This window comes from Magallana gigas, chromosome 2 (genome assembly GCF_963853765.1).
Source record: "Magallana gigas chromosome 2, xbMagGiga1.1, whole genome shotgun sequence".
In the NCBI taxonomy this organism is placed as follows: Eukaryota; Metazoa; Mollusca; class Bivalvia; order Ostreida; family Ostreidae; genus Magallana; species Magallana gigas.
This window is the reverse complement of record NC_088854.1, coordinates 9,371,045-9,397,152: the sequence shown is the minus strand read 5'-3', so window position 1 is coordinate 9,397,152 and position 26,108 is coordinate 9,371,045. Positions and strand designations below refer to the sequence as shown.

The window sequence follows — 26,108 nt, the reverse complement described above, 5'->3', positions numbered from 1 at the left end:
GACCTTTCAAATGGAGGGGAACAATCTCTTTTATAGCTTAGCGGGGGTTAAACTTAAACATTTTTAACATATTTAGGAAAAACACACAAACAGAACATCTTAATCAGAACAAATTTGATTAAATCCAGCCAACTATTATTAACCAAAATGCTATGTAAGTTATGTTTACATGCATCAGACAATTTTATTCTATATGATTAAAAACAAGTTACAATGCTGAAAACTTATGAAGATAGTCTGTTTCCATTCAAAACCCGTCAATGAAAATTTGTAGCTCCCCCAATGTTTACATGGCCTAATACCAAGTGAAATTCTACAATCCAGAAATTTGCCCAGTTTTTAAGCTACAATCTGGTTTCTGTTAAAGTTTTTACCTTCACTTTTTAAAGTCATTTATGATCGACGTGTATTCAGTTATTATGAAGGGGCGTTCACACACAAAAAATTATTCCTTAAGTGTTAAAAACTTGGTTATTTTAAGCATTTTTAATTTATTTTTTAATTAATTAAACCAAACTCTTTTCCAAAATAAGATTTAAAACAAATAAAAACACTGGTAGGAAATAGTTTTACGTTTAAGTGTTTTTGTTATTCTTTGTCACAAAAAAATGGATAGATTCTTTAGAAATTTGTCGGATTATTATTTTTAGCTTTGTCATTTCAACGGGCATGTTTTCAATATATAAAAAAAGTGTTAAGCAATTTTATGAGCTCACTTAGAAAAAAAAATTTACTCAGCACATCTGCTTATTCTATTCCTTTTCATTAGTAAGGGGGTGTTTATATATTTTTGATAAGTTAAATGTGCTTAACCCCTTTGTACTTCCTTTTATTTATCTTGATGTTTCAGTATTCGTGCTACTGCGCCACAGTCGGTATTGAAAATATTTTTATACATATAATGTTCCCTGCATGGAGGCGTACTTAGCAGTTAGAACTATTTTATTTTATTTCAAACTCTCCCGTCTCTTTTAAACGTTTGAAGAAACTAGCTTATCGCCAGAAATCCCCAAAAACTAGTTCTCCGCTGGAGTATTCTATGATCTAACCTATCTTCAAAGTGTAAAAAGCATATGCTGCTATATAATTCAGGCTCGGTAAACTTGCCTCACAGAAACATTAAGTTTCCATCAAGCAGGAATCCTTTGAAGTGCAATATTATCAGTGGCACAACATCATTTAAGACTGCCTGCCAGCACATATTCCAAGAGAGCTTTCCTTTGATCTTAAAACAGGGGTGAAAGGTGGAAATAACCAAAGAACAGATCTTACACAAAATAAGAAATATCAGAACTGCTCTCAGCATAACAACACAAAGAAATGGGGGAGATTTATTATTTTAAACGAAAAAACTGAAGATCGCACACGTCACAAATTTTGGTAACTGGTAAATATAACATGTGCTCTTTTGAGTTTCTTTTGTGGCCAGTTTGGATTAAATTTGTTCCAATGTAAGTATGAAAATTTTAAGGAAACCATTTGCTTAATACGATTAATATGGCTTTTCTTTTGCTTTATACGCTCTGTTGCATGGATTTAGATTTGATATGAGAATTTGACCGTTTCACATTTGTTTATCGGCATTAATCTACCTTTTTAGCACCCCAGTAAGTCTTTTGTGTCTCTAAAAGTTCTTGAGCACTATATAATAGAACTTTTGATAATGAAATGTTTTATGCAAGAATGAATGTTCATAAAATGACATAGTCTTGAGCGAAATCATTACTGTGTGTTTGTGATTAACTTTTCCTCAAGGTATAAAACGTACAAACTAGGATCATTTTCCCATGACATTTTTTATGTTCAATAGAAACGTGAAACAAATGTTAATTGCAGGGCACTATTTTTCCTAGTTCTCTCGCTTTATAACAACTTTAACCTTGGCTGATATCAGAATCAAATAATAATGTTTGCCTAGAGGGGAATAACCTTTTTCTCCAGACCAATGAATTTGTCATTAAAGTATCATAAACTGGGCCCGTATCGATTTTTCACTTACCTGTTTTAAGAACTCGGGATAACATTCTTCGAGATGTTGTACAATTCCATTTTCTGTCTCTGAACTGGTACTGGCATTCACCCAGTGCTAATTTAGCCCCATTTGCCACTTCCTCAACGATTTCAATTTCTTTTCGACAAATTTCTCTCTGTTTTCCTGCTAATCTTCGACTTTTTCGGCATATGCTGTTAGGGTCCATTACCAAAGGACTCCCTACCGCCCTGTTTAAATAAAAGATCTTTTATAGACTTAGCGAGTTCAAAAACATTATCTCTTACTGTGTATTCATTTCCGTAAGAATGATTATTGTTGTGATACAATGTAAAGTTAAACTGTGGACATTTTGGTTCCGTAGTTTTAATGTGAGGAATGTTTATTGACATGTACATTACTTCATGTAAAATATGTCACTAAAAGCACCATTTTATCATTGAAAATAATTCAAAATAGGTAAGCACACTCTAAAAATAATTACTGTACAAAAACATTTCGTCTACGTTATCAATAAGTCATAAATATTCATAAGGCATTTGACAGCTGTGGTAATGAGATGCATAATCTGATATCGTCTGCGTCTGCTGGAATATCAGCGCGTGTAGTTCACCGGAGGAGATAAAGTAGCTAGAAGCAGTAACAAAGCTCTCAATGGGCGGGGATCTATTTGACCTCATCACAAATCTTTCACCACTTTTAAGCAGAAAATGATAAAAAATGTTAAAAAACGAAACTTGTTAATCATCTTTCGAAAAATTGTAAATAAAAATTTATTTGAAATGATGAAGATATAGTTCTTATTATTAGTTTAGGTAAATTTTTGACATTGTAAGGTGAAATCCCCCAGTATTTCTTTATTTGAATTGTAAATATTATTTAATGATTTAAAAGCGATATTGAAATTTTATTTGATTTTGAAATTTTATTAGAGTTATGATGTTTCCTTGTTTTTCTTTTGGTGTTAATCATAGTCCTTTATTATCATTTATCCAATAAAAGTGTTCGGTAATAATAATAATATTATTATTAAACCCAATTATAATAACTATTATCATCATTGTTATTATTGCTATTATCAATGACAATTTATTCATCAATTAATAACTCAAAGTATTGTAAATACCAAGCATTTTCTAACAATGAAAATTATTACAATTGATATATCATATGTTATAGACAAACCTTATTTGAATGGTTTCAAAATACATGTTCAAATTTGTTTAAAATAGGATTGAAAATTGTGAATGATATACTTATACTTAAAATTAATGATATTAGAACTGTTTTTATATAATTGTTGCCATACTTTCAATATTTTCATATTTTCAAATTTCAATACTTTCATATATTATTTTAAATTCACGTCCTATGTCTTGTCTGTTACAATATGTGTAGAAATTGATTTTAGGAATACTCCCAAATCCCCTGGATGATTATTCGAAAGGTCTTACATTCTTCTACAATAATTATAAAATCCAAAAGGAAACTTAATTAATTACTACTACTTGCCTACCGTTCCCGTAAAATCTGTTTTCAATCATTTTTACAAGTCGATATGAACGTTTCTTGTAGTAGAAACCTCTAGATTTATAAGGTTTTTGTTTGTAGTTGTGATAATTAAATCTTTGAATGGTTTGTTCAACGGTGATTGATTTTTTGAGTTAAGAAAAAGAGGACATAAGACAAAAAATCCAGTTGTTTCTCATTTCTTGTCGTTGCTTGACAATCATCGTGAATTAACACAGCAAAAAAATTATAGGACCATGCCTGCAGGATTATTAGAATATGACTTCATTTGATTTAATTACTCTTATCCATATAAGTGTAAGATTTTTGTATGAGAAGTATTTTATGTCCCTTTTCCGACTTCTTGTATAGTGTTTTGAATGCTCTAGCAACACAAAAATGTTGGCACCTTTCCCCCCCGGGAAGTGAAATAGACGTGGCAAAACTTCTGATCTGTCTACTGGCAAGTTATCTCCCTGTGCATAGGAGACAAAACGCAAATCTCAATTATACTCATATTTTTCAGGATTATTTACTTGACGATAATTGCCAGCGGGTTTTTTTCAGAAGATTTACACTCTTGTTAGCATCTTCATATATTCTAGAATTTAGTGAGAATGAATTAAATTTATATAATGAGTCAATTCAAATTGTTTTATTTTTTCAATCATTCCTGCATCGCAAAAATCTTGGATGGATATTATTTTATGGAGGGCAAACACATTTTAGAAATCATCTTTTGATACAAACCTTAATGATTAACGTGATAAATTTTACAAAACACAACGAAATACGACCTACTGTTATAATCAAAATGACCTATACACAAAATAAAACCTATATATTATGATCGTATTTATTACATTTTCTCTTACAGCAATATTTTTGTTATCTGCAATATAAAAAAGTCATTTAAGGTGTGGGTTTTCACAAGTGGTTTTTACGCTTTCCATAGATTTTAAAGAAACCCTATTCTCTGAGAGTGTTACAGTTTTATAGTCAAATGATGTAGTGAAAGCCCGCATGTTTTCAATTTACTTCTTATTATGATTTTCTACCTTTATTATTATAATTAGGGAGATGTTAATTACACCTCAACTACCCGAAAAATCGATTTAACTTTATCATCTGTGTTCCCGATATTCTTTGACCATGAGGCATATCTTTCTGACTATTTTGAAAAAGCAGTCACCCAAGGATCATTAAGAAACCACAATGTGGGAGAAAGCTAACCATTTTATTCAAATATTTCATGTTGTACAATGCCTTAAAAACTGTTTTCAATTATATCTGATGTGGTGATGGTTTGATTATGTTCCTTAAATTTGCGTTGGTTACTCGGTGCAGAAGCATGCGTGTGATTAGCTGTCTTTAAAGGGGAAAAACAAAATTATGATCTTTGAAAGTTTAATATGATAAAGTAGGTTATATAACAGATCATTCATTAATCAATTAATCTTTAAGAAATATATCTTTATTCAAGTATTACCTATATGAGTTATATTTTTTCAATTCTGAAGATATATGCTTCTAGTATATCTATTTACATAACCTATTACTCGAATCATAATCTAGAAAAATATCAAAATAGCGGACTAATTTTCTGAACATTTTTTATTAAGTTTTTATACACAACAAAAGTTATAAAAACTATGTTACACAAGAATTGAAGTTATAAAATACCGGTATTAAAGCAGTTAACATACTTATGTCTATAACACTGAATTCTTTCAGGGATAAAATTTTATCTTGTTTAAAATGAAATAACGGATATAACAGAATTAGAGTTAGTGCATGTGAACTATATAAGTTAAGTTATGATATTTGATGATTAATACTTACCACCACAGGCCAATGATATTGTCTGGGAACATGAGATAGAAATATAATAGTACTAGTAGTCCCTGTACTTGCATGGTCATCCGGGTAATTAGTTCCAACGTCAGACAATCCCACCAAAATTGTCGGTGCCGAAGCCTGCTTAATAAACTTTTATTTTTCTTGGCAAAAAAGCCTTGACTTCAGCAGGTATCCAATTAAATATCCCGGAGAAGATTTCTGGGGGCCAATATGATTGTCTTCATCAAAACTATCTTATTTTCTTTTTCTCAGAATCGAATGGATTTCTTGCTCTCCACCATGAATCAAAGAAACCACCAAAGTCGGTTCTATAATTTACGTAACAACTTGGAAAATCCTCGAAATAAATATGTCTACAGGTCTTTCAGTAATATTTACAAATATGCAGTATCATGTAGAAATGTTTAAAATTCAATCAAGCAGTCTGACTTTCGAAACATAAACAATCGTAACTGCACTTCCGGAAAAGTGTCAATCATACACATTTATTTTAACATTTACACATTCATTATGTGAAATTCATCTTGGACGCAGCGCACTAGCTCCCGTTCCTGGCGAAATGTCAGGACTCATCACAACGCGTGTATCAGACTTCCTCTAAAAATAATTGTTGAAAAATATCACTATTAAAGTGTTCCCCATATTGATAGGGTCGTCATCTTATTTTTTCATGTGGTTCACATAATGAGGTGCCTAAAGAGCTCCCTTTTCATGTGGTTTTCTCTCCTCGGTTTTCACTTATACATGTTGCTCTCGTGTGCAGTTCCGGTGACATGTTGCTATCTTCACGTTTGAATTCGGCCAATCTGATGAAAAGTCTGAAAAGATTATGAGACATTATAATGTCAGTATATGCTTTTCAAATAACGATTTTTTTTGGCGGAATGCTGTTTCCAATAATCACAACATCTGTTAAATTGTCCCTGCGAGACACCATTTCCATTGATGTTCTACGATACAAATACTTGAACTTGGGGTGGTAAAACGATTTTTAGAATTGGCATTAAATTTTTTGCTACATTTAACTATCTCTTTTAAGTTGGTGACCCACGAGATTCATCTTACCCTGATTGTAGACCTGTTCCTGACAAAGCGATGATCCCGTTTGTGTGTCCTAATTGGAAAAGGTCAATTTGTAAAGCGATTACGGCTTTTTAAAGTTGATTAAAACAATTTACATGGGATTTATGGGCTCATTACCCGAGAATCGGAACTAAAAGGGGTACGACACATCTGTCAGTATCCGATATCTCCTTTTCTACACGTACAAAGAAATAAAACTAACCACATCAAGTTATACGCATGTAAATCAGCCTTACCTCTTTTTTGTCACTTTTTTTTAAAACCGATCCTTAAGAACTTTAAAATAATTGATAAATAAATCCTCTTTGGTGAGAATATCTCGATGGTGCACAAGTTGGACATTAAGAAGAGAAAAGAAAACAATGATTCTGAATGTCTGAATGAGCAGGTCGGATGTCCTCGTATGAACGTCTGATATCTGTCAAGCGTCAAAGCCACCCAGTTTTAGGGTCTTTGAAGTTCTTATATTTTTTGATTAATGTTATTTTACAGGGTATTTTGCACTTCTTCAATGGAATTGATTAGATTTTTTTAAAGCAGTTCTTAATGCTTCAGATAGTTTGAGGAGATTTTAGTCATCTGAACCTCTCATAAAATTAGAATCAAACACATGAGTTAAAAAACATTTCTTCAGAAAATATTTACATACACTTCTTCATTTTGTCCCAAAAGTTAATAAAAAGGTCATTAAATTTCTTAATCAATCCCATCGAACAAGAAAAGTCACTGATGTGAAAGACAAGTTTCAATATCAGATTCATTGAAAAAGTAACAAAATTCCAGTGAATAAATTCAGCAGAAACTGAAAATGATTCTCTATTACCTTTCCCAGGTGTCATATAGAACCCTTGGGAGACACTGTCTGATGTTATGTATCTACTTATAATCAGAAAGTTCTTGACCCCGCATTGTCCCTTAAGAAAGGCCAATATTCTCTAATATATTGATGTTCACAAACAAGAACAAAAAGGCATCCGTCAAGAGATGACCCTTACTTTTACTCACCTTGATACGTATCCTAGAGCTTCAATACATTAATTCAAGATTTAATCTTTTCCCCCCCAATACTACAGAAAATTTAAGGCAATAATAGATAACATATGTATATCATTCATAACCAGACAGTGGAACTTGGGGTATTTATAGTTCAGATTTCAAGAATTCTAGACTCCTCTGGGTACTTCAAGTACCAGACAATTGGATTCCCTTGCAGTACCCCTTAAATGCCACCTGTAGCTAGAACCATATTGGTTTACAATTCAATTAGTTTGATCTGCTATCAGAAACACACTCGTATTTAAAGACACCTTTTTCTAAATTAATTGATGAAACGTATACTTTTGATACATATTGAAGTAGTTTAAGTGAAAATAAACAATTTAAATCGCACTAAAAGACGAAAACTTTGCGACACATACGAAAAGTAAACATTAATTATCGCTATGTCAAAGGCTTCAATAAGTGACCACCGTTTGAAAGAGAATTATTACCTTTGTGTCACATATCACTCAAATATATCAAGTTTGAATTAAGAGAAATTCTATTAACAAATTTATTTCATTCAGAAATATTGTATCGGGAGTATTCTATTTAAAAGTACCACAGATTTCCTTTATACTATGGTCTGATTATAGCTTGATTTGGACTATTTCTTCTGACTTCTAACATGTTATTCTTTAGTGATTGAATAGGTTCTTGCACTCAACAAAAAACTGTTAGTAGTAAATACTATTCTACTTGTAGCTTTCATTAGAACATGAATTTTTATTTTTCAACAGAAGTTCACTGTATGTGTGTATATTGCTTAATTTACACCTACAAAGAGTAATTTGACAAACTGTTAACAATTGTTTTTTTGTACCAATTAATTATTTTAAAAAAATAAAATACAAAACAGTGGTTGGTCATTACATACCTCAGGATCCGGTTGTACGTATACGATAAAGGTTTTCAGAGATTTTATTCCATATTCCACTGAACGAAATAATAGCTAGCAAAAAGGGCTAAACTTGGGAGACACCATGAATTATTATTCCTTCACACAGGTTGAAACATCCTTCACATATTATTAGGAGATAAAAAGTTGTCAGGATCGTGTATGTTGCCTGTTCTGTGTACAAAAAGATAAATTTAACTGTAAACAATCTCTCGTTTGAAGATGTGCGGGTGCTAGAAGCAAAGACCTTAGTGCTCAGATAAGCATCTAAACGGTGTCCAAATCATTACCCTTTGGTTCAAGTTCCCACGTCTAGCGTGGCAAGATTTTAATTACGAGTACCCGCGAACTGTTTTTGAACATTTTCTTCCTTTAATTAGTTGCTAGCGAAACACTCTCCTGTTTATCAGTTAGGAAAAATATTATATCGTTATCATATTGCATGCTAGTTCGTTTCAAAACTGTTCTGTGTTAAAACTGATTGCACCCAACTCTGAAAACAGCATGTGAGGTGGAACAAACCATAATGTCATATTGAAATAATTCTTTGTACATTTAGAGATCACCTGTTAAATTAAAACCTGATGTATTATGTCTGCACCCCGCGCAATGACGTCACATTGAATCATCGTTTTAGTGTTTTTCATTTTGTTTCCTATTGTTCAAACACCTTTCAAATATCATTAGCACATTTAGGTGGTTTTTAACACATTTAAGTGCGTTCAGAAGACATAATTGTGCCTCTAATTCTATTTCAGGGCAGTTGATTGACGTTGATGGTTTGGGACAGATCAAGGGCATCATATTCACTGTAGTAGATGTTAACTTAATTATAAATAAATGGTAAAAATGAACCTGTTTTATTTAGTTATAAATATGAAACATTAGCAAAGGAGAATGATCGGGCCTTGTCATCTAAATGTATGTATAGGGGAACATGTTCCCATGCAAAATGTCCCCATACATAACAAGATTTTTATCATAGTTATAAACGTTCAATTCACGTGGAAACTTGGGGTATACACTTCCTTTGAAATATATCGAACCACATAAATACGTATCATATCTCAATATGTACATTGTTTTCATCTTTATTTTCTTTTATGCATACTAATTTTCAGTAGTATATGAATCTCTGAATGCTGGAATAAACTTTGCATAAATCATAACATGTATATTAACATAATCATAGTATTTCCCTGGTTTGAATTTTATTATATAATCTCTATTTACAAGTTTTTATATTATTAAAATTTCAAATTATTGGTCCTTATTTATTTACAACAATTTCAATTCTTACTGTATTCGAATTAAATTTCTGCGTTTGGTGATAACTTCAGAGAGGTTCCATACACGTGATTTTTTAATGAGTAGAACTCAAATTTTTAAGATGGTTTTTGTATGATTGTTCAATGAGGGGATCAGAGTTCTAACCATTATTACATCATAATTGATTTGAAGAATCTTTTTCCCGTACTTTACGGCTTTAAAGGAATTATGAAGAAAATTAAACAACTTCTTGGCATTTTATGTAGAATCATGGGATAAGTAATCCCGGTACCTATATTCAATTTGACATCATTTTAAGGAGGAGGTCAAGAGCTTGTTCGCTGTTGTTTTCGGAGAGACTGTAGGCATTCTAAATATACATGTATTTTATTAGTCAAAAATGGACAACACTCCGAATTTTGTTACTTTTATCCTTCCTATTACATAGAAAATGGTTGTTTAAAACATGATTTTTCAGCCCCAGTACACCCTGTGAAACAAAGTTATTATTATGAAGCATCATTGAAAGAATTTATATCTTGAATTTCATAAACCCTGTAGGCACCTTTCAATTACTAGATCTTGACCTTTAGCTCCTTTTTTGTTTTGTTATTACATACTTCACAACATCAAGGAGATAAATTTTATTCAATGTATAGATTATGAACTGTTGAGAAAATAAAATAATTCATTTCAATGGTCAAAGATTATACATTTTATACACCCATATTAAATAAGGTCTGTAATTATTTGTTTGGCCAGAAAATTATCAATTATTTTTATGTTTCACATCAACTTCTGATTAACACATTCAATATAACCTCAAAAACTATATTATATGTAAAAATACATGTAAAATTTGTGATTAAGTACAATACTTGGCCAACGAAAATTATTTTTGGAAGTTATGAAGTTATTCAACCAATATTTCTGCTGTAAAGATTGAAAAGGGCTGTTTTTAAAAAATCTTTCTTGAGTGGATTCAATTTCTGTATAGAGTCGAGTAAACACAAGTTTTGTAGATTTGACCTTCTACTGATTTTTGTATGTAAATGTGCTTTTGTACTTTGAGTTATTCTTAAACACTATTACAAAATTGAGATTATTCATGATGATTTTATTCAGTTTTTAATAAAGTTATTACATGTACAATGTACTTTAATCTTGAATAATTACAGAACAGAAAAAAAGTATGGCATCCTTAAGTTAAGTATCATTCTTTTTAGCGAAACTATACATAAAAGTTTAAACGCCTGAAAACAGAAAAAGGTTAAAAGGATAAAAGGTTTTCAAACACCTAGGATCGAGTTTGGGTGGTCCGTCATGGATAGACTGTGCAATAAATTGAGTGGCTTTTATTTAATTTATACGTCTTCCAAATAAAGTTTAAAAATCGTTAACATTGCATATCGGAAGCCTATATCAAATGTTAAAACACGTAACTACAGCTTGAGAACAAAAAGTCAGCCAGTTGAGATGAAATGAAACACTTCTTCTGCAGAATATTTATGACATAGATTAATGCATTGTATGTCACGTGATTAAAGATTCGATTGATGTTGAGCAGTGTCTGTTGCAGGTGTCTTGACAAGAATGAAATACATCGAAAGTTTTTGTCTCATTTCATTGAACCTGTTTGTTAACAAAGACAATGCCAAGGACTCGTTTTCAAGTAGAGTGTGACATGCCCTATTGTCTTAACAAGACAAAAAATTAACTCCAATGTCAAGGACTATCGCGCAAAGCTGCGTGATCATCCTGCGCAACGAAATCATTTCAATTCAAAGGTACATGTAATGTACATGTAATTTTGATGATTAAAAAAATCAAACAATTTTGATATGATTCCTTGTGAGCAACCGCATTAAATGTTTTGTGTACATGCAGCGTATTTTTTTCTTATTTTGCGTCAATTGCAATTGGCGTTTAGGTGGGGGAAAGGGAGGGGAGGTTTTCTTAAATTCAAATGTGGTTTATACCTGCCGCTCCTTCGTATATCCACATAATTATAAGCGCAGTTTAGTGTATTAAAAACTTTGGGATTTTTGTAAGAATATATAAGTCCGTATTTATTGATCAATATAACATTCTATAAGAAGCAAATGCAACCTTTTATGAACAGACTGTATTTATACAATGTACTTTATCAGAACTATAAATATTGAATAAATATTTGAAGGAACGAGACATCAAACTGCGGTCTCTGAAAATACAGAAATGACTATAAAGCTTAGCATGAGCTATTTGCTTAAGATCTAAGCAATATGCTGTGAGCTGGTCAATGAAGGCCAATCGCCAATCAAAGCTGGTCTCTATTTTTATCACATTGATGTTCTTTGAGTATAATTATTATTAACTGAACGACAATAAAGGAACGACGGTTTCCTTCAAAATCAAACACGCCTTAATTGGTGTGGCTTCCTTAATTTTTGTCTGGAATTGATAAGGTTCGAATCCACCGTAATAATTTTTTTTTATTTATTTGGAGAGGGTAAATATAGGCTAAGCCCAATCCTATATGGATTTATTTTTTAATAAAAAGGTTGCCTAAAAACAAAGGATTGTGTTATCTCATATAAAGAGATATGACAATAGATGATAACAGGATTAAACCCTGAGAGATACATGTACATGTAAAATCAAAATTCAGATTGAAATTCTTAACAGTAAGGTATGAATAGTACATTACAGAAGAAGATTTTATAATCATTTCTTCCACAGAGAGGGATAATTAATAATATAACAATTCTTACTTTACTATCATTGCAAACTAACTGTAGCTATAACATAATGACCTTACTTGCATGTGAAATCCATTTACATAAAAATAAACGTATACATGTACAGTCAAAATAGTCATAACTGCTTACCAACTTGCTGAACAACTCGTTTACAAATCAAAGGAGAACATGTACATCTGAGCAAGTATCAACATACTGGTAAAACAAATGTTAAAAGACCTATTTCCGTCAAGGAGTGAAGATTCCTGTTGCCACAGTAATTGGTAAATGCCCGAGTACACTGTTTTTTGTGTTCGCGGGCCATCAAGTAACACTACACTAAAGTGAATACTTTCTGACGTAACAAGAAGACAAATTCCCCACCCAGCATATCTAATGTAAGAATACTTATATCACCTTCCAATGACTCTATATTTTATTATAACTTAGTCATAAATTTTGTTATAAAAAAGACATACTTTATATGTTATATATTGTATTCATATAAACATCCCCTTTTTTCAATAATATCTGTAATTTGTTTTCAAAAAAATATATATGAATATAATTATATGGTTTTGGCTTTTATTTTACGTTTGGAAAACAAGTTAAACTACCTATTCTCATGAAATTTGATAAATAGTAACATATTGTGTATTGCGTTCTTGTCAAAAAATCATATTTTGTCTGACATAGGAAAACGACATAATATCATCTTTATGAAACATACATATCAACTTCAATACTTAAGATTGTGTAAAAATGCCTTAAAACAACGACACCTTCTGTAAATATAATAAAAGATATCGGGCAAAAATAATTATGTTCTTTTTATTGTTAGAAAAATGTCAAACAATAGCATGATATAATCTTAATCCTCTGAATATGCATTCAAGAAAGTTGCGAAAAAACAGATTTCATATCTATTCTTTGGTTTAAAAGTAGAATGGAACGCAGAATATCAGAGATTTAATCAGACTATATCTTTGACATGATGGTTGGCAGTTCTAAGAAATCGCGTCAATAGAGAAATAATGGGCCACCTTTCGTTTCGAAATCCAAATCATGAAGAGTAGGATGAATGCTAATCACCTTCATAAGTGCACAATCTCCGGGATACGGGGGCGCTCAAGGCGCAGTCTTGAGTCATATTAAGAACTTGGGTGTGGAACTTTTTTGTTCCACGCAATAGTCGACGAAATGTGTCATATAACATTTACAATTTCATGTTAGTTTTTTGCAGTTGTATTCTCATTTAACTACATACATTTAAGGTCTAAAACAGAAGGAGTGCTAGTGTACCTAGTCAGACACGTTAATGCCATTAATTCAAGAGGAAAAAAAATGTTTCAAGATATTCAATTCTTTGTATCTTTTTCTCTAGTTTAAAAATGGGTGCTTTGAATTTTGATTATTTATAGCTTAATTGCAAAACACAGCATCTTGCGATTTATTCATTTATGTAAGCGTCTTAAATCATAGGTTGCACAAATGTGATTTTTTGAAAAGAGATAATCAGTAGAATAAATATTATTTTTAAAATCTAATATTAGAATATACCCATTGATTTCATATACTTGTGTCCTATAAATTATTTTGTGCAACAACAATTTCAATAAGAAATGTTTACATGGTTTTGGTCGAGACGTAATTTTTTGATAAATGTGTAAAAGATTATTCATGCAGCACGTCTCTGTCTTGTGTAAGACTTTCTTTAAAATCATTAATCGTCAATGTACTACTTTTGATTGAGTAAACCTGTATGTAATAATTTAGATACTGGTTACAAATTAAAATATCAAATTTTCAGAAAGGTTTTTAAGAATACTTTTGGTATTAATTTTTAGTTTAACAAATGTACAATTTATTATATAAATATATACATTTTTGAGGTTAAACGCTCATGTGTAGGCTCTTCTATTGTACTACAGTAGTAGTATTTTATTAGAATAGATTCGAGTCTTATTTCGTATGAAGATCAATATAATTTGCATGATAAAATTAAAGATTTTAAATTTTCGATTTCATGAACTAAAACTTGATTTTTTTTTACGTAAACAACAGGTCGAGTTGAAAACGTTTATCAATGTTTTAACATCTATATCGCGTATTTTCCAGTGATATAAATCATTTGCAATTTCCATAAAAACAACAGACATTAATTGTTTATGTATCATTTATTTCAATTAGGAAATTAATACGATGAAATGGAAGCATATCAATATAATTTCATTTTATTTATTTGTAAACTTTAAAAAGTTTTAATACCTTTTTTAAAACAAAAAAATATTGAATTTTAAAAACATCAACCGAGTTTTAACATATGTCAGGAATACTTTTTGGTTTAAAAAAAGGATACGATCAAGTATAATTATTTACAGGTTTAAAATTCTTTTACTTCTTAATTCAAAAGATCAAATTTGTCAGTAGTTTTAAAATGAAAAGATAAAAATAAAAATATACGCGCAATTTAAATACCCGTATGTCAGTATATAGGTTAACAAATTTTATTGTCGAGTTATTACGTAGTATTTGCCATAAAGATGTTAATTAAAGTAGTTGTAATGCAGGAATATACATGTATAATAATTTGACAGAATATGATGGCAATATAGAAGATTACAGCAACTTGATATTTTTGTTGAAATGCAGGAATATACATGTATAATAATTTGACACAATATGATGGCAATATAGCAGATTACAGCAACTTGATATTTTTTGCCATTTTAAACTGTTTGGCTTAAGTGGTATATGCTATGTTCCAGCACAACTATATCAAATAATACCCTGGTGTGTACCCGAAACATACCTTTTGAGCAAAAAAAATATCGATTATTTTTAATGACATACACATGTAAAAGCTCACTTCTGACATTATAATACCAATGAAGTTGATAATTTAACAAAGAAAGATACCTGAACTTGTTATCTATTTTGTTTAGCATATATTGATACAAATAATAATGTCATGTGCAATTGCTTTGCAACATTTTTATGGTCGAAAAACATTTGAACTCAATAATAAAAATGTTCTTTACAAAAAGGGCACCCATGAACGGGCAATGAACATTTTTTTAAAGCTAACTATTTTTTTAAAATCACATCTTATAACTGATTTATCGGTGAAGAACAGCAGGATGGTATTTGTATATAATTTGAACGGTTCAGGAACTGACCAAAAAAAGATGAGATTAAAGATTAAGTTAAAATGCTAACCTATTTATACGAGTATAAACTTGGTTTGGGCAATTTACTCTTTAAATAACGTAAACCGTTACACCTCAATTTCAACCAATTTTACATTATTTCTATAGAATGCATTCCTTCGAAGTTTTCTGATATCAATTGATAAAAAATAAGAAGGCAATTTGATCCAAAGTTTAATGGTTACCTGTACAAGGTAAAACTTTTAGATGAGTATTAAGTTTTTGACAAAAGTCTAAGATATATTCATAATATTTGTCATGACGTCGTAGTTTTAAATAAGTTTGATACTAGTATTCAAGTATGTCTCTGTTTTCTTTCAGTATTCGAATAACCGAAGTCATATGTCGAAAGTACATTATTTTATAGCATGACCTTGACCGTACAGGTTTCTGGTCATAATAAAAACTTTAAAATAGATGTTCCTCGTAACAGTTTGGTTGGAGTTATACATCTAGAATTCCAATTTCCGGCTAGAAAATTTAACTAGGATAGATAGCAATAATCTGGGTCACCATGTGCAGACATCTTAAATTAATAGTAATCTAATCACCCTATAGTGCTCACTTCGATTTATTAAAAAAGGTGGCCTTAGTAGGTCAATGTCAAACTCCGTACAAGAAAATGAGTTACGTTAAGGTTACATTTGGGCAAAATATACGTCATTGTGTCCAGTGTTGTTCTTAATGGTAGAAAGTCTTTATCTCACGCGAGATGTTAGATTTAAAATCAAATTTACCAAGAAATTTGCTTGGAAACAAATTAAATTCACCTTTTTTCTGTTGTTACGTATGCAACATCGGTAACCAAAAAAACCAAAAAAAACAACCATAGTGTCTTGATGACGAGAAACCAAAGAGGACGCACATGTAAATGTTTCCATTCATAAATAACTATGTACAACAGGCGATTCGATAAAGTAATGTTTTCTTTTACCATAAGTGCTTGGTCTGATAAATGGATCAACGATAGACGAACGTTCTAAGCATCCTCGCAAGTTTTAACCTATAAGCTTCTTGTTTAGAGAAACAAAGACAAGCATCAAAAAGATCGTCCTGTGGGGAGCGGGACTAATTGGTCGTTTGCAGGGAACTCTAGGTGGCAACACAAATACCCACAGAAACGTCTTTTTCGACGCTCTATGTCCGATTAACATAGCAATGGGCCGCGGAGACGGCCCGAGAACCGGTGTTTGCGGAATGCCGATTGTTTGACCGGAGACTTTGGAGCTGCGATCAGTGCATCAGCGAGATAACAGGGTGTTAAAACCTGTGTCAGGTGACCTCTGAAAGGTTGTGCAGAGGGGTCCTCCTCTACTGTCTGCGATTATTTGAATAATTCTGAATATCCCTCTACAGGTATAATGGCACAGGTATGTCACATATGCTGGTGTGGGGGTATAAATAAAAACAACGGCATGTACACAGACGAACTTGATCTACAAACAGGGTTGTCTCTAGCTACCAAAGTATGATTTCATCAGCAATTAATAAATTAAGCTGTAATGCTTTTTGGCAGTGACAACTATTGAGCTAATAAAATTGACGTTTTAAGTACAAGTACATTTTTTCAATCAATTAGTTTATCTTACAAAAATTGTTAAAATCTACAGCTTACCAATCGATACTTTTCGCTTTTGATTATCATTTTGTAAGTGAAATATTAGAAAATATCGCAAAAATTATTTGTGCAAGCAGGATTTATACCCGACTGGTTAACTATACTGGTCAGCTTTCTATAAAACTGCATATTTTCCAGAACATTCAACTCTTTATCTGGCCTCGGTGTCTAGCCTTATTTAGGTTTATGATCAGACCTAAGCTGTAGATAATCCTCACTGCACACCAAATGCTGCTCCATATTCCCGTTATAGAAATTATCTGGTATATCAATTCTTTATCGTCTATGCAATTGTTTTATTTTTAGTGCAAATAGAGCAAAAAGGGATCAGCAAATTCACTGTATTTATGAAAAGTAAATTATTTTCTTGCATTTGATAATTGAATAAGGTTTTGGATTACAGTTAACAGCACAGTTTTGGGTTTTTTCTTAAATTTTTTATTTTAAACTATGGTAGAAACAGTCTTTTATTTCTACTAAAAATTTCAATATAAATTCTTACCTGGAAGTAAAAATAGCTCCTTACCGCCAACGTGTGATCATGCTACTCACAAACTTTCGTATAAGTACCTGCTTTTTCACTCTAATTTTTACCAGATTTCCATGCATATCAATAAACGAAATAATTTTTGCAAAAAATGCAAATTGACGGTCACCACCAAAGACTTTGGAGTTGACATTTGCACGTGTTTGCGACACTTGAGTTCTTTTCAACTTCACGCTGTTCGTTGAGTAAATTAAACTTAGACCTTCAGTTTTTACGATAGTTCACCAGGAATCAGAAACACCTTGCTTCCTTTAGCGTTTGATCTCAGCATTATGAAGGTTCTTTTTCTTATTTCTGCTCTTTGATATATGTTCACACTAAGTTCGAGGCGAGAGGGTATTTCGGTCATTCGTTACAAAATTTGGCTTGCTTGGCAAGTTTTAGATTAAGTCAAATTTTCCAATAGAGATTATGTAAGACAAAGAAATCGTGAAACGAAAGAAGGGATGTAAACAGTTATTTTGATATATACAAGCAATTAAACGAGCCAAATTAATTGCATATTTATTATCGTTTCATTTATCAATTTTTATGCGCGCTTTTCGATAAAAAATCAACATCAGACGCTTATGAATTATGAATATAAAGTTGTGCAATCTGCAAATGCTTTTCGCTCTGTTGAATCAGATGAAGTTCAAAAGCTGTCAATAACATTGTTAAAAGATGGACATTGTCTGATATTCTTTGTAATGTTAATGGAACTAAAAAAGATTTACTTGTGTTAACAACAAAATACCCCCCCCCCCCTTCTTTCGAAAAAAAAAAAAGACGAATTGTGGAAAAGACGAACAATAATTTAAAAATAGATGTATAAATTAATAACATATTACATGTATATGTATTCATTCTATAGGTTTTGTCATGTACATAATGTTTAGAATTGAGGAGATGAAGCGGATAGTAACAGAACTGGCCTTTGATTTTAAAAAGATAAACGCCTTCTTTATTTCCTGGAAGGTTCATTGATATAAAGATTGAATACAAATAAGAATACTGGTGATAAGTACCTATAAAAATGTTTTAACCTTGTTGAATTTTCCAACGTGACCGAAATACTTCAGGACACAAAACAAGCCGTATCAAGAATTTATCAGAGAGAAAGTAATGGCAATCAAAAAAAGTTACCTCATACCAAAGAATTTCAAAATATTGTTGTTAAAACAGCAGGTATTTTGCTTTGATTAATGAGGCAGAAAGACCACGGATAGAGATTGCCAGTGGAATCCTCTTTCCTCACATTCTAGCTTGTTTCAAAGATTTCCTGGCAGGGAGAATATCAACAACAGACCAAGTATCGCACACATCAAGACACTACAAATTTCTAATTAAATAATGCTGAATTGTGTTCGTCTTTTATTTTCAAAATGTTAAATCTTTTGAAGAGCGGCGAGAGGTTTTGTGATTCGCTATACTTAGTGCTAAGATTATTGTTCCAGAAACCTCATTAAATAGTATAGCTTCAAAGTAAATTAAAATTGAAAAATTATAATTTAGTTTACAACCTGTTACTTTACTTACACAGTAGAAAAACATTATGACTTTTTTACTTTCCTTCATTTTTATCAACGATATCGATACCATTGATATTGGTATCACAGAACTTGTGTATCATACTAAATATAAATCTATAACGATAGTAAAATTATAACGATGTTCAGTTGCATTGGTTAAAGTTGCAAAAATCAAATTTTCGTAGGTTATCTTTTAGACAATATTAAATAACAAATAAATTGAAATTAAATACAGTTTTTATAACAACTTACACAATGTTCTACAATCAACGAATTATTTTGGTTGCCCTAGTTTTGGAAACTATCGTATTGTTCAAAGACTTGGGCATCAGTTTGTCGAGCTTTTAGTCTGGGATACGCTGATAAGTTTGCATGGTGTGATCAAGACAATGATAGCAGTTTGAACGATTTGGACTGAAATGTGGGTTTGTATTGAAGACTTTTGAGTGAACGAAGAAACACAACTCATCTTCAAGTGTTATTAATGATCATCATAATCTATTTGTGAAGCCGACAAACAGACCATGAGAACTGTCATCGTGCTGGGTAGATGTACATAATTTGGTTCATTAATGCATTATTTTTTTCCCCACAAATATCTCCATCTCGTTTGGTATTTTTTTTTTGGTAAAGAGGAGTTGATTCCTGCAAATAGTTTGGTTACATATGTCATTTATTTCATCATGTGATCAGGCTACACAAGATATCATATAAGCAAATAAAATTTTAAGAATATAAGATTAAAGTGCATGCATTTTCTTGAATTGCGTTTTATGGCGGTAATGGGGAGGCACCAAATGATTGCAATCAGTAATATTTTGTAATGTCGGCCTGCACGAGAAATGTTTTATCGGAAAGCTGATCGGATACAATATTACTGGTATGCATTTTGCATTGTGTCTCATACTCAATCAAATCAATTGCTTACTATAATTTCCGACAACAAAAATCAGTAATCAACAATGGTATATGGTTCCTCACAACACCCTTATCTACAGCATTGAAAAAAGATACATACAGCATCCAGTCTTCGTTTTATTTAAAACTATAAAAAGGAGACGAAAATGGTTACACCAAAGGAATCAACACCATGGCTTATTGCATACCCCATTTTTGCATTATGATAAATTTATCGTTCTCGCAAAAATCAATAATCTTTATTTAGATCTCGAGGAATCGTTATTTGCTGAGCGTGATAGATTATATACTATCTATATGCTGTTAAATTTATGCTTGCAGAGTAATAAAGATGATGGAAAATGCAAGAAACGAATTTGAGTATCTAAACGACAAATATTTGTAAACGTATTCATCTGATAGCTCAAATTTTAAAGCCTACCATAAATCATCCAAGTCAGTCAAATTGGAAATATCTTTATTTTAAAATCGTCATGGAATAATGGCATTTCAATTGCATTTTAGTGCGTTATTGAAGTCATTTATCTCAGAAATATTTGGAGCGGGGCTACTGGGGGATTTAGGAACTACTTGATGTGGTTCGTGTTCGCAGTGATGAAATCTTATTAACCTTTCAGAATTTTTCATAAATCTTGGCCGTATATACCAATGGGAAGAATTGATAGCGGGGAGCTTAATGGCATTCACTGAACCGAGGGATATGAAGTCGGATATCAGCTTTATATCAATCTACTGAGAAATTCATTTTGAGATCTTAACGTGCATTATTGGACGCAGGTATCGTAATTAACAGTATAAACTTTATCACCAGGAAAATCTTAACTTCTGGCATAAAATGAGGATGTTAAAATACTGAGGAGGTATACAAGTGGATTATAAGTGTGTTTTTGAATTCCGGAATAAAACAGCCGTCAATATCTTTAACAACATTTCGCTGTACGCTCGAGGCCAGACCGTTGATTAAATTTGTGATTTTAATTACTTGTGCGGTGAACGGTATCTAGGGGAGCCAGTGTGTATTGCCAAGAAATTAACAAGTTTTTTGTGATAAAATTTTAATGGTGATGATATACCATTTTCCTTAATAAATGATATACACTTGTTAGTTGATTTCTGCAAACAACAATTAAAAATAGACAGGACAGCAGTAAGGCGTTCGGAGAGCAATGACGTCACAGACGGTCATCTTGGATAACCAGGGGTTTTCCTTGTTCCCTTTGTGTTAATAAGAGCATCAGACATCACTCCTCAATGATTTTGTTGCGCCTGTTACGTTCATATGCACAGTGGTCTTATAAATGAAAATTGAATGATCATTTCAAAATGATTTTTTGTTCATGAAGAAATTCTAAAGCACTACGTAGGAATTTGGCGATGACCGTTATACAAGTGACACTCGATGGCTTGAACTTCGATCTCTCGAAGTGATAAAACGGTCCCGATATTTTTCTCTATATAATTAATCAAATTTACTCTTGATCTCTCGAACTCCGATATATATACTACCGGTACTTCAAATCCTTTAAAAATTGTCGTAAAGTTTTTTTTTTTTTTTTATATTGCATGCATGTTTTTTTTACAACCTGTTTTAGTATTTAATATCTTATATCACAGTATATCGCAAAGAAACTGTAAAATATACTGTAAAATATTTTGATCGGTTCGTTTGTTCTCAAATCACTCTTTACTTATAACCAATTTCTTGTTAAAAACAGAATGTCAAATAACAGCAGATAGCCAAAGAAACATTTAAACATTTGTTTTGGGAGAAACTATTCAAATGTAATCAAATTATAGTACAACAAGTTCAAAGGACAAAGTTTAAATACATTTTATGTAACACTATTGCGTAGTAATAGGAATTTCCGTACGCTCCCACGGACAATTTTCCGAGTGCCCTCTCGCTCCCTATAAAAGGGTTTCCGTGTGAGAATAAGATACAGTGCCTGCTTCCTTCGTTCGGTTATGTTTTTCTTTTCTATGTAAATTTTATTTCATTACTTTCAAAACACGATAATAACTAAAATTCATAAATCAAGATAATAATCTTGAAACGAAACTATTATGTTAAAAGCTTACACCTGTGGATGAGGTAGACGAACATATTACAATAACTCTCAAGTGCAAGCACATCACACCATGGATTTAAAGTATTTGTCAATCTTGATGATGTCAAACGTGGGGGTACCCTCAAGTACATATATCACTTATCATGTGTTAGTAATCTAGTAGGTACAGACTAAGTACAGTAAGTATATATCTATTTTCTCTCTACACAGTGAAGATAAAAACATAAATTGTTGTTGTTGACAAGGTTTTAGTTTTATCGTAGTCAATATTGTCTTCCGTTGGAGTTACATGTATCTCCACATTTCACTACATTATAATTGAGCTTCTTTAACATATCGTAAAAAAGTTCTAAACATTTAGACCCCCCTCTCTGTGCCAAAGACGGCTGATCATATGAAGGGGTCAATCTGAGCACAATATGCCAACATACAATTGCTACTCTACATTACCACTTCTTTATAAATCTAAAAAAATCAACAGAAATCAGGGGAAATGATGTTAACCCAAATAGCAATCAGACTGGGTACTTCAAATGACAAATAAAATATTGACCGATATAACAAACTTGTTCCTGAAATGTGTGTAAAATACGATAAATTTACAGGATCATCAGATACGTTTATTTTTTTTTAAGAAATAAGACAATGTAATCTTGTACTATCAGCGAAGAAAATCTCTCTCTCTCTCTCTCTCTCTCTCTCTCTCTCTCTCTCTCTCTCTCTCCTCTCTCTCTCTCTCTCTCTCTCTCTCTCTCTCTCTCTCTCTCACACACACATAAATTAGAGCAACATATTCAGTGTTCCATCAGACACAAGAAGGCTGTCTGAATGGGTACATCAATAACTGTTTCTTCTCTCGGTGGTGCATGTTTTATAGTTTTTGTGCATGGTTTTATCAAGACTCTATGTGATCTACTGGAACAATCCGACAAATAAAAATTCCAATGGATTTCAGTAAAAATTAAAGATTTATAACAGCCACAAATTAAAGTAGGTTATAGGAGCTTTGCTTTTCATCTGTACCCATGACAAAACTTTAATTCAATCGCCTGTACAAAGGGTGGGATTCAGACTCTCAGTAGATAGCTAACGCGACCGAGCACTCAAAAACCATTCCTGGCATTCTTGGAAATAAATTTGCCGGGAAATTGGTCATCTTATTCCTATTGAAGAATCGGTTGATTTTTATTGTTATCACAACGTATCACCTATACAAAACAAACATATTTGTACATATATTTTTGCATGCGTGCGATGATACGGTTTGATGAAATTTAATGAAGGTTTTTAATGGATTATCTCATTTCGTGGATTTTCACACACACAAAAACATTAAAATCAACAAACATCTAAAGAAATCATTTATAAAAGCATTTAAATTAAATTGTTTTCAATTACTTATAGAAAGAATGCGCCAGACCAATTTATGCTCAATTTAGAACCCGTGGCACTATCCCACACACATCAACTTGAAGGGAACTATTTCAAATATTGCTTTTGGATAAAATAATTAGATAAATTAAACAAAATTCACTCCTGCCAATTCGGCTAATGTTTTGATGGCTTCTCTTGTTTCTCATGCACTAATGTACCCTTTGTCTTTTACTTAGCGTCTTATGTAACATGTCGGATATCACGACGCTCAGGGCGATATCAGGCAAACTACGAATCTCCCATTGAAAGAACTTTGCAGTGTTTCTCACAAATGGACCACAATATGATTATTAACAATAGTATATCTTGGTCCCAATCCCTATAACCAAATTGAATCCAGACCAAATCGGACCCCCTGATATCGCCCCAAGCATCTGTAGCATGTGTACTCAGTCACTGAGTTTATGACATTGTGAGCCCCACAGTTCGATTGAATAGTTTAGAGGGATGCAGATACTTAAAAGATACACGAGGTTAATTTTGCAGAAAAAGAAAAGAATGAAAGAAAATGAGGCTTATGATAATTTATTTATAAAAAAAAAATCTATTAGTTTGCATTTTATTTGGAATTGCCATTCAGTTTTTATTCAGCATATTATGGTATCTAAGATGGGTTTCTATGAATTTATTTGTATTTCACTTAAAACATTGTAGACTACTCCTTCAATTTACATTGCTGATTTGCCATGATTTTATTCAAATTTTGGGGATAATTTGGCAATATAAAATTTGCAGAACAAAAAATACGTGTCGTTATATCCTTCAAGTTTTCTTACAACATGCCAACAATTTATGCTTTTGGTATAAACAAGGTCACATTATATATAAAATTACATATTTAAAACCTAACATAAAACATCCTAGTATCTGTTAATAAAGGAAAGGGTTATCCGGTAAACTCTTGCAAAAACTACAACTGATGAAAAAAGATACTTGCCGAAAAAATTACTGAATCTTAGAATAAAGCCTTTAAGTTACTGTTCCTCTGAAATGTAAATATTCTTTTTTTTCTGAAATTTTACTCAGATTAGCATAACATTAAGACTTAAATGACTCGTACATGTACATATACGTTAAACCTATAATGTAAATAAACCATGTGTAGGAAAGGGATACGGACAGAGAATTATACCTAGTTTGTCAATTAATGAAACGTGAACGGATTGTTGGTAGGGTGGGTGTCCATAGGACACCGTCAAACTTAATATGCACACTAAAACAAAGCTAGCCTTACGGTATATGCTACCTAGTGTATGATTACTGGGGGATAAAATAAAATAAATGTTTCATAACATGCGTGTACAAATCCTAGACGACCTTTATTTTTGGCATACAAGTATTAATAAAAGTGTTATGTATAAATAATATAAATGAATAAAACAAAAAATTAGTTTTTCTCAAAATACATAAAACACAAACGTAGCTTAAGTTATGGTGTTGCTAAATGAATTGGCAATTACATCATAAATGCATAATTATAACAACAAAATGGATTTTATAAAAATTATGAACCTACCTCACGTTTGCTAGGTGCACCACCTTTTTCCTTCTTTGATGCCGATAGCTTCCTTTTTACAAGACATTGAGTAAGAAATTTCATTAGAGGGGAAAATATAAAACAGTCAAATTAGAAACCTTCAAATAAAAGTCGGGGTCTGAACTCTGTAGATTCTTGTCTCTTCATCAGAACTTAGTTACCGCCGAGCAGTGTTTACTCTCAGCAGATAAAAGTTTATGAAATTAAATTTTTCTGTGGATGTAAATAATACTCTCTGGTAATTTACATTTTGCCAGTCTGCTTTAATTACAAAACGTAAGAGATTTAGATTTATGCATGGAAAAAAGAAAGGGTATTTTTACCAACTATTAAGTTTTCTTAAAACTTATATATTTTTGGAAAACCATTTCAACCTATCAAGAAATGTACTGCATTTACACCCAAAAGAACTTGGTCATCAAAAGCATGTCAGTAAGCCACGTCGGTTAAATATCCCTTTTCCTTATTTTGTAAACTATCTATTGGTAATTATAAGTTTGTATTGCACATATGTTATCAAAATGTTTTTAACCTAGTCGTAAAGCAAACATTTTTATTTATTCTTAACAAATATGATTGTGGATATTTCATTTAAAAGTAATATGTAAATTTATATAAATATAAATTCCCTGATTTAATGATTTGAACTCGAAACGTAGCTTTTTAATGTTACATCATAGAAAATTTAAGATTATTTCGATTATCTGATACATAAATACTAATTTGTGAAAAATTGTGGTTTTTTACTAAACTATATGTATGTACATAAATATGTTTGTGATATCAGTTTTTTCACAGTTAACAGGTAATGTTTCACTATTGATTATACACAAAATAGAAAAATAAAAACATCTTATCTTATCACATTTAATATATATATAATTTTTTTAATAAAACA

The 26,108-nt window shown here is 31.6% G+C and overlaps 1 protein-coding gene across 7 annotated transcripts in view; it reads right to left on the bottom strand.

Annotated features, from left to right (window-relative positions):
• LOC105348241 (protein Wnt-6) overlaps nt 1-25,370 on the bottom strand; it is a 29,744-nt gene extending 4,374 nt beyond the window's left edge. Inside the window, exons 1-3 of one of the 7 annotated variants that reach the window (XM_011457579.4) lie at nt 25,190-25,370; nt 5,342-6,177; nt 2,000-2,220 (exon numbers count right to left, since the gene is read on the bottom strand). In XM_011457579.4, the coding sequence (XP_011455881.1) occupies nt 2,000-2,220; nt 5,342-5,421 (301 nt within the window). In that variant the 5' untranslated portion in view covers nt 5,422-6,177; nt 25,190-25,370. Of the gene's footprint in view, nt 1-1,999; nt 2,221-5,341; nt 6,178-6,424; nt 6,612-6,678; nt 6,897-7,447; nt 7,581-8,357; nt 8,981-12,517; nt 12,542-17,696; nt 17,990-25,189 lie in introns of those variants that run through there. The other 6 variants (XM_011457578.4, XM_011457582.4, XM_034446415.2 and 3 more) reach the window with 6 other exon arrangements.
• Nucleotides 25,371-26,108: the final 738 nt, after the last annotated feature.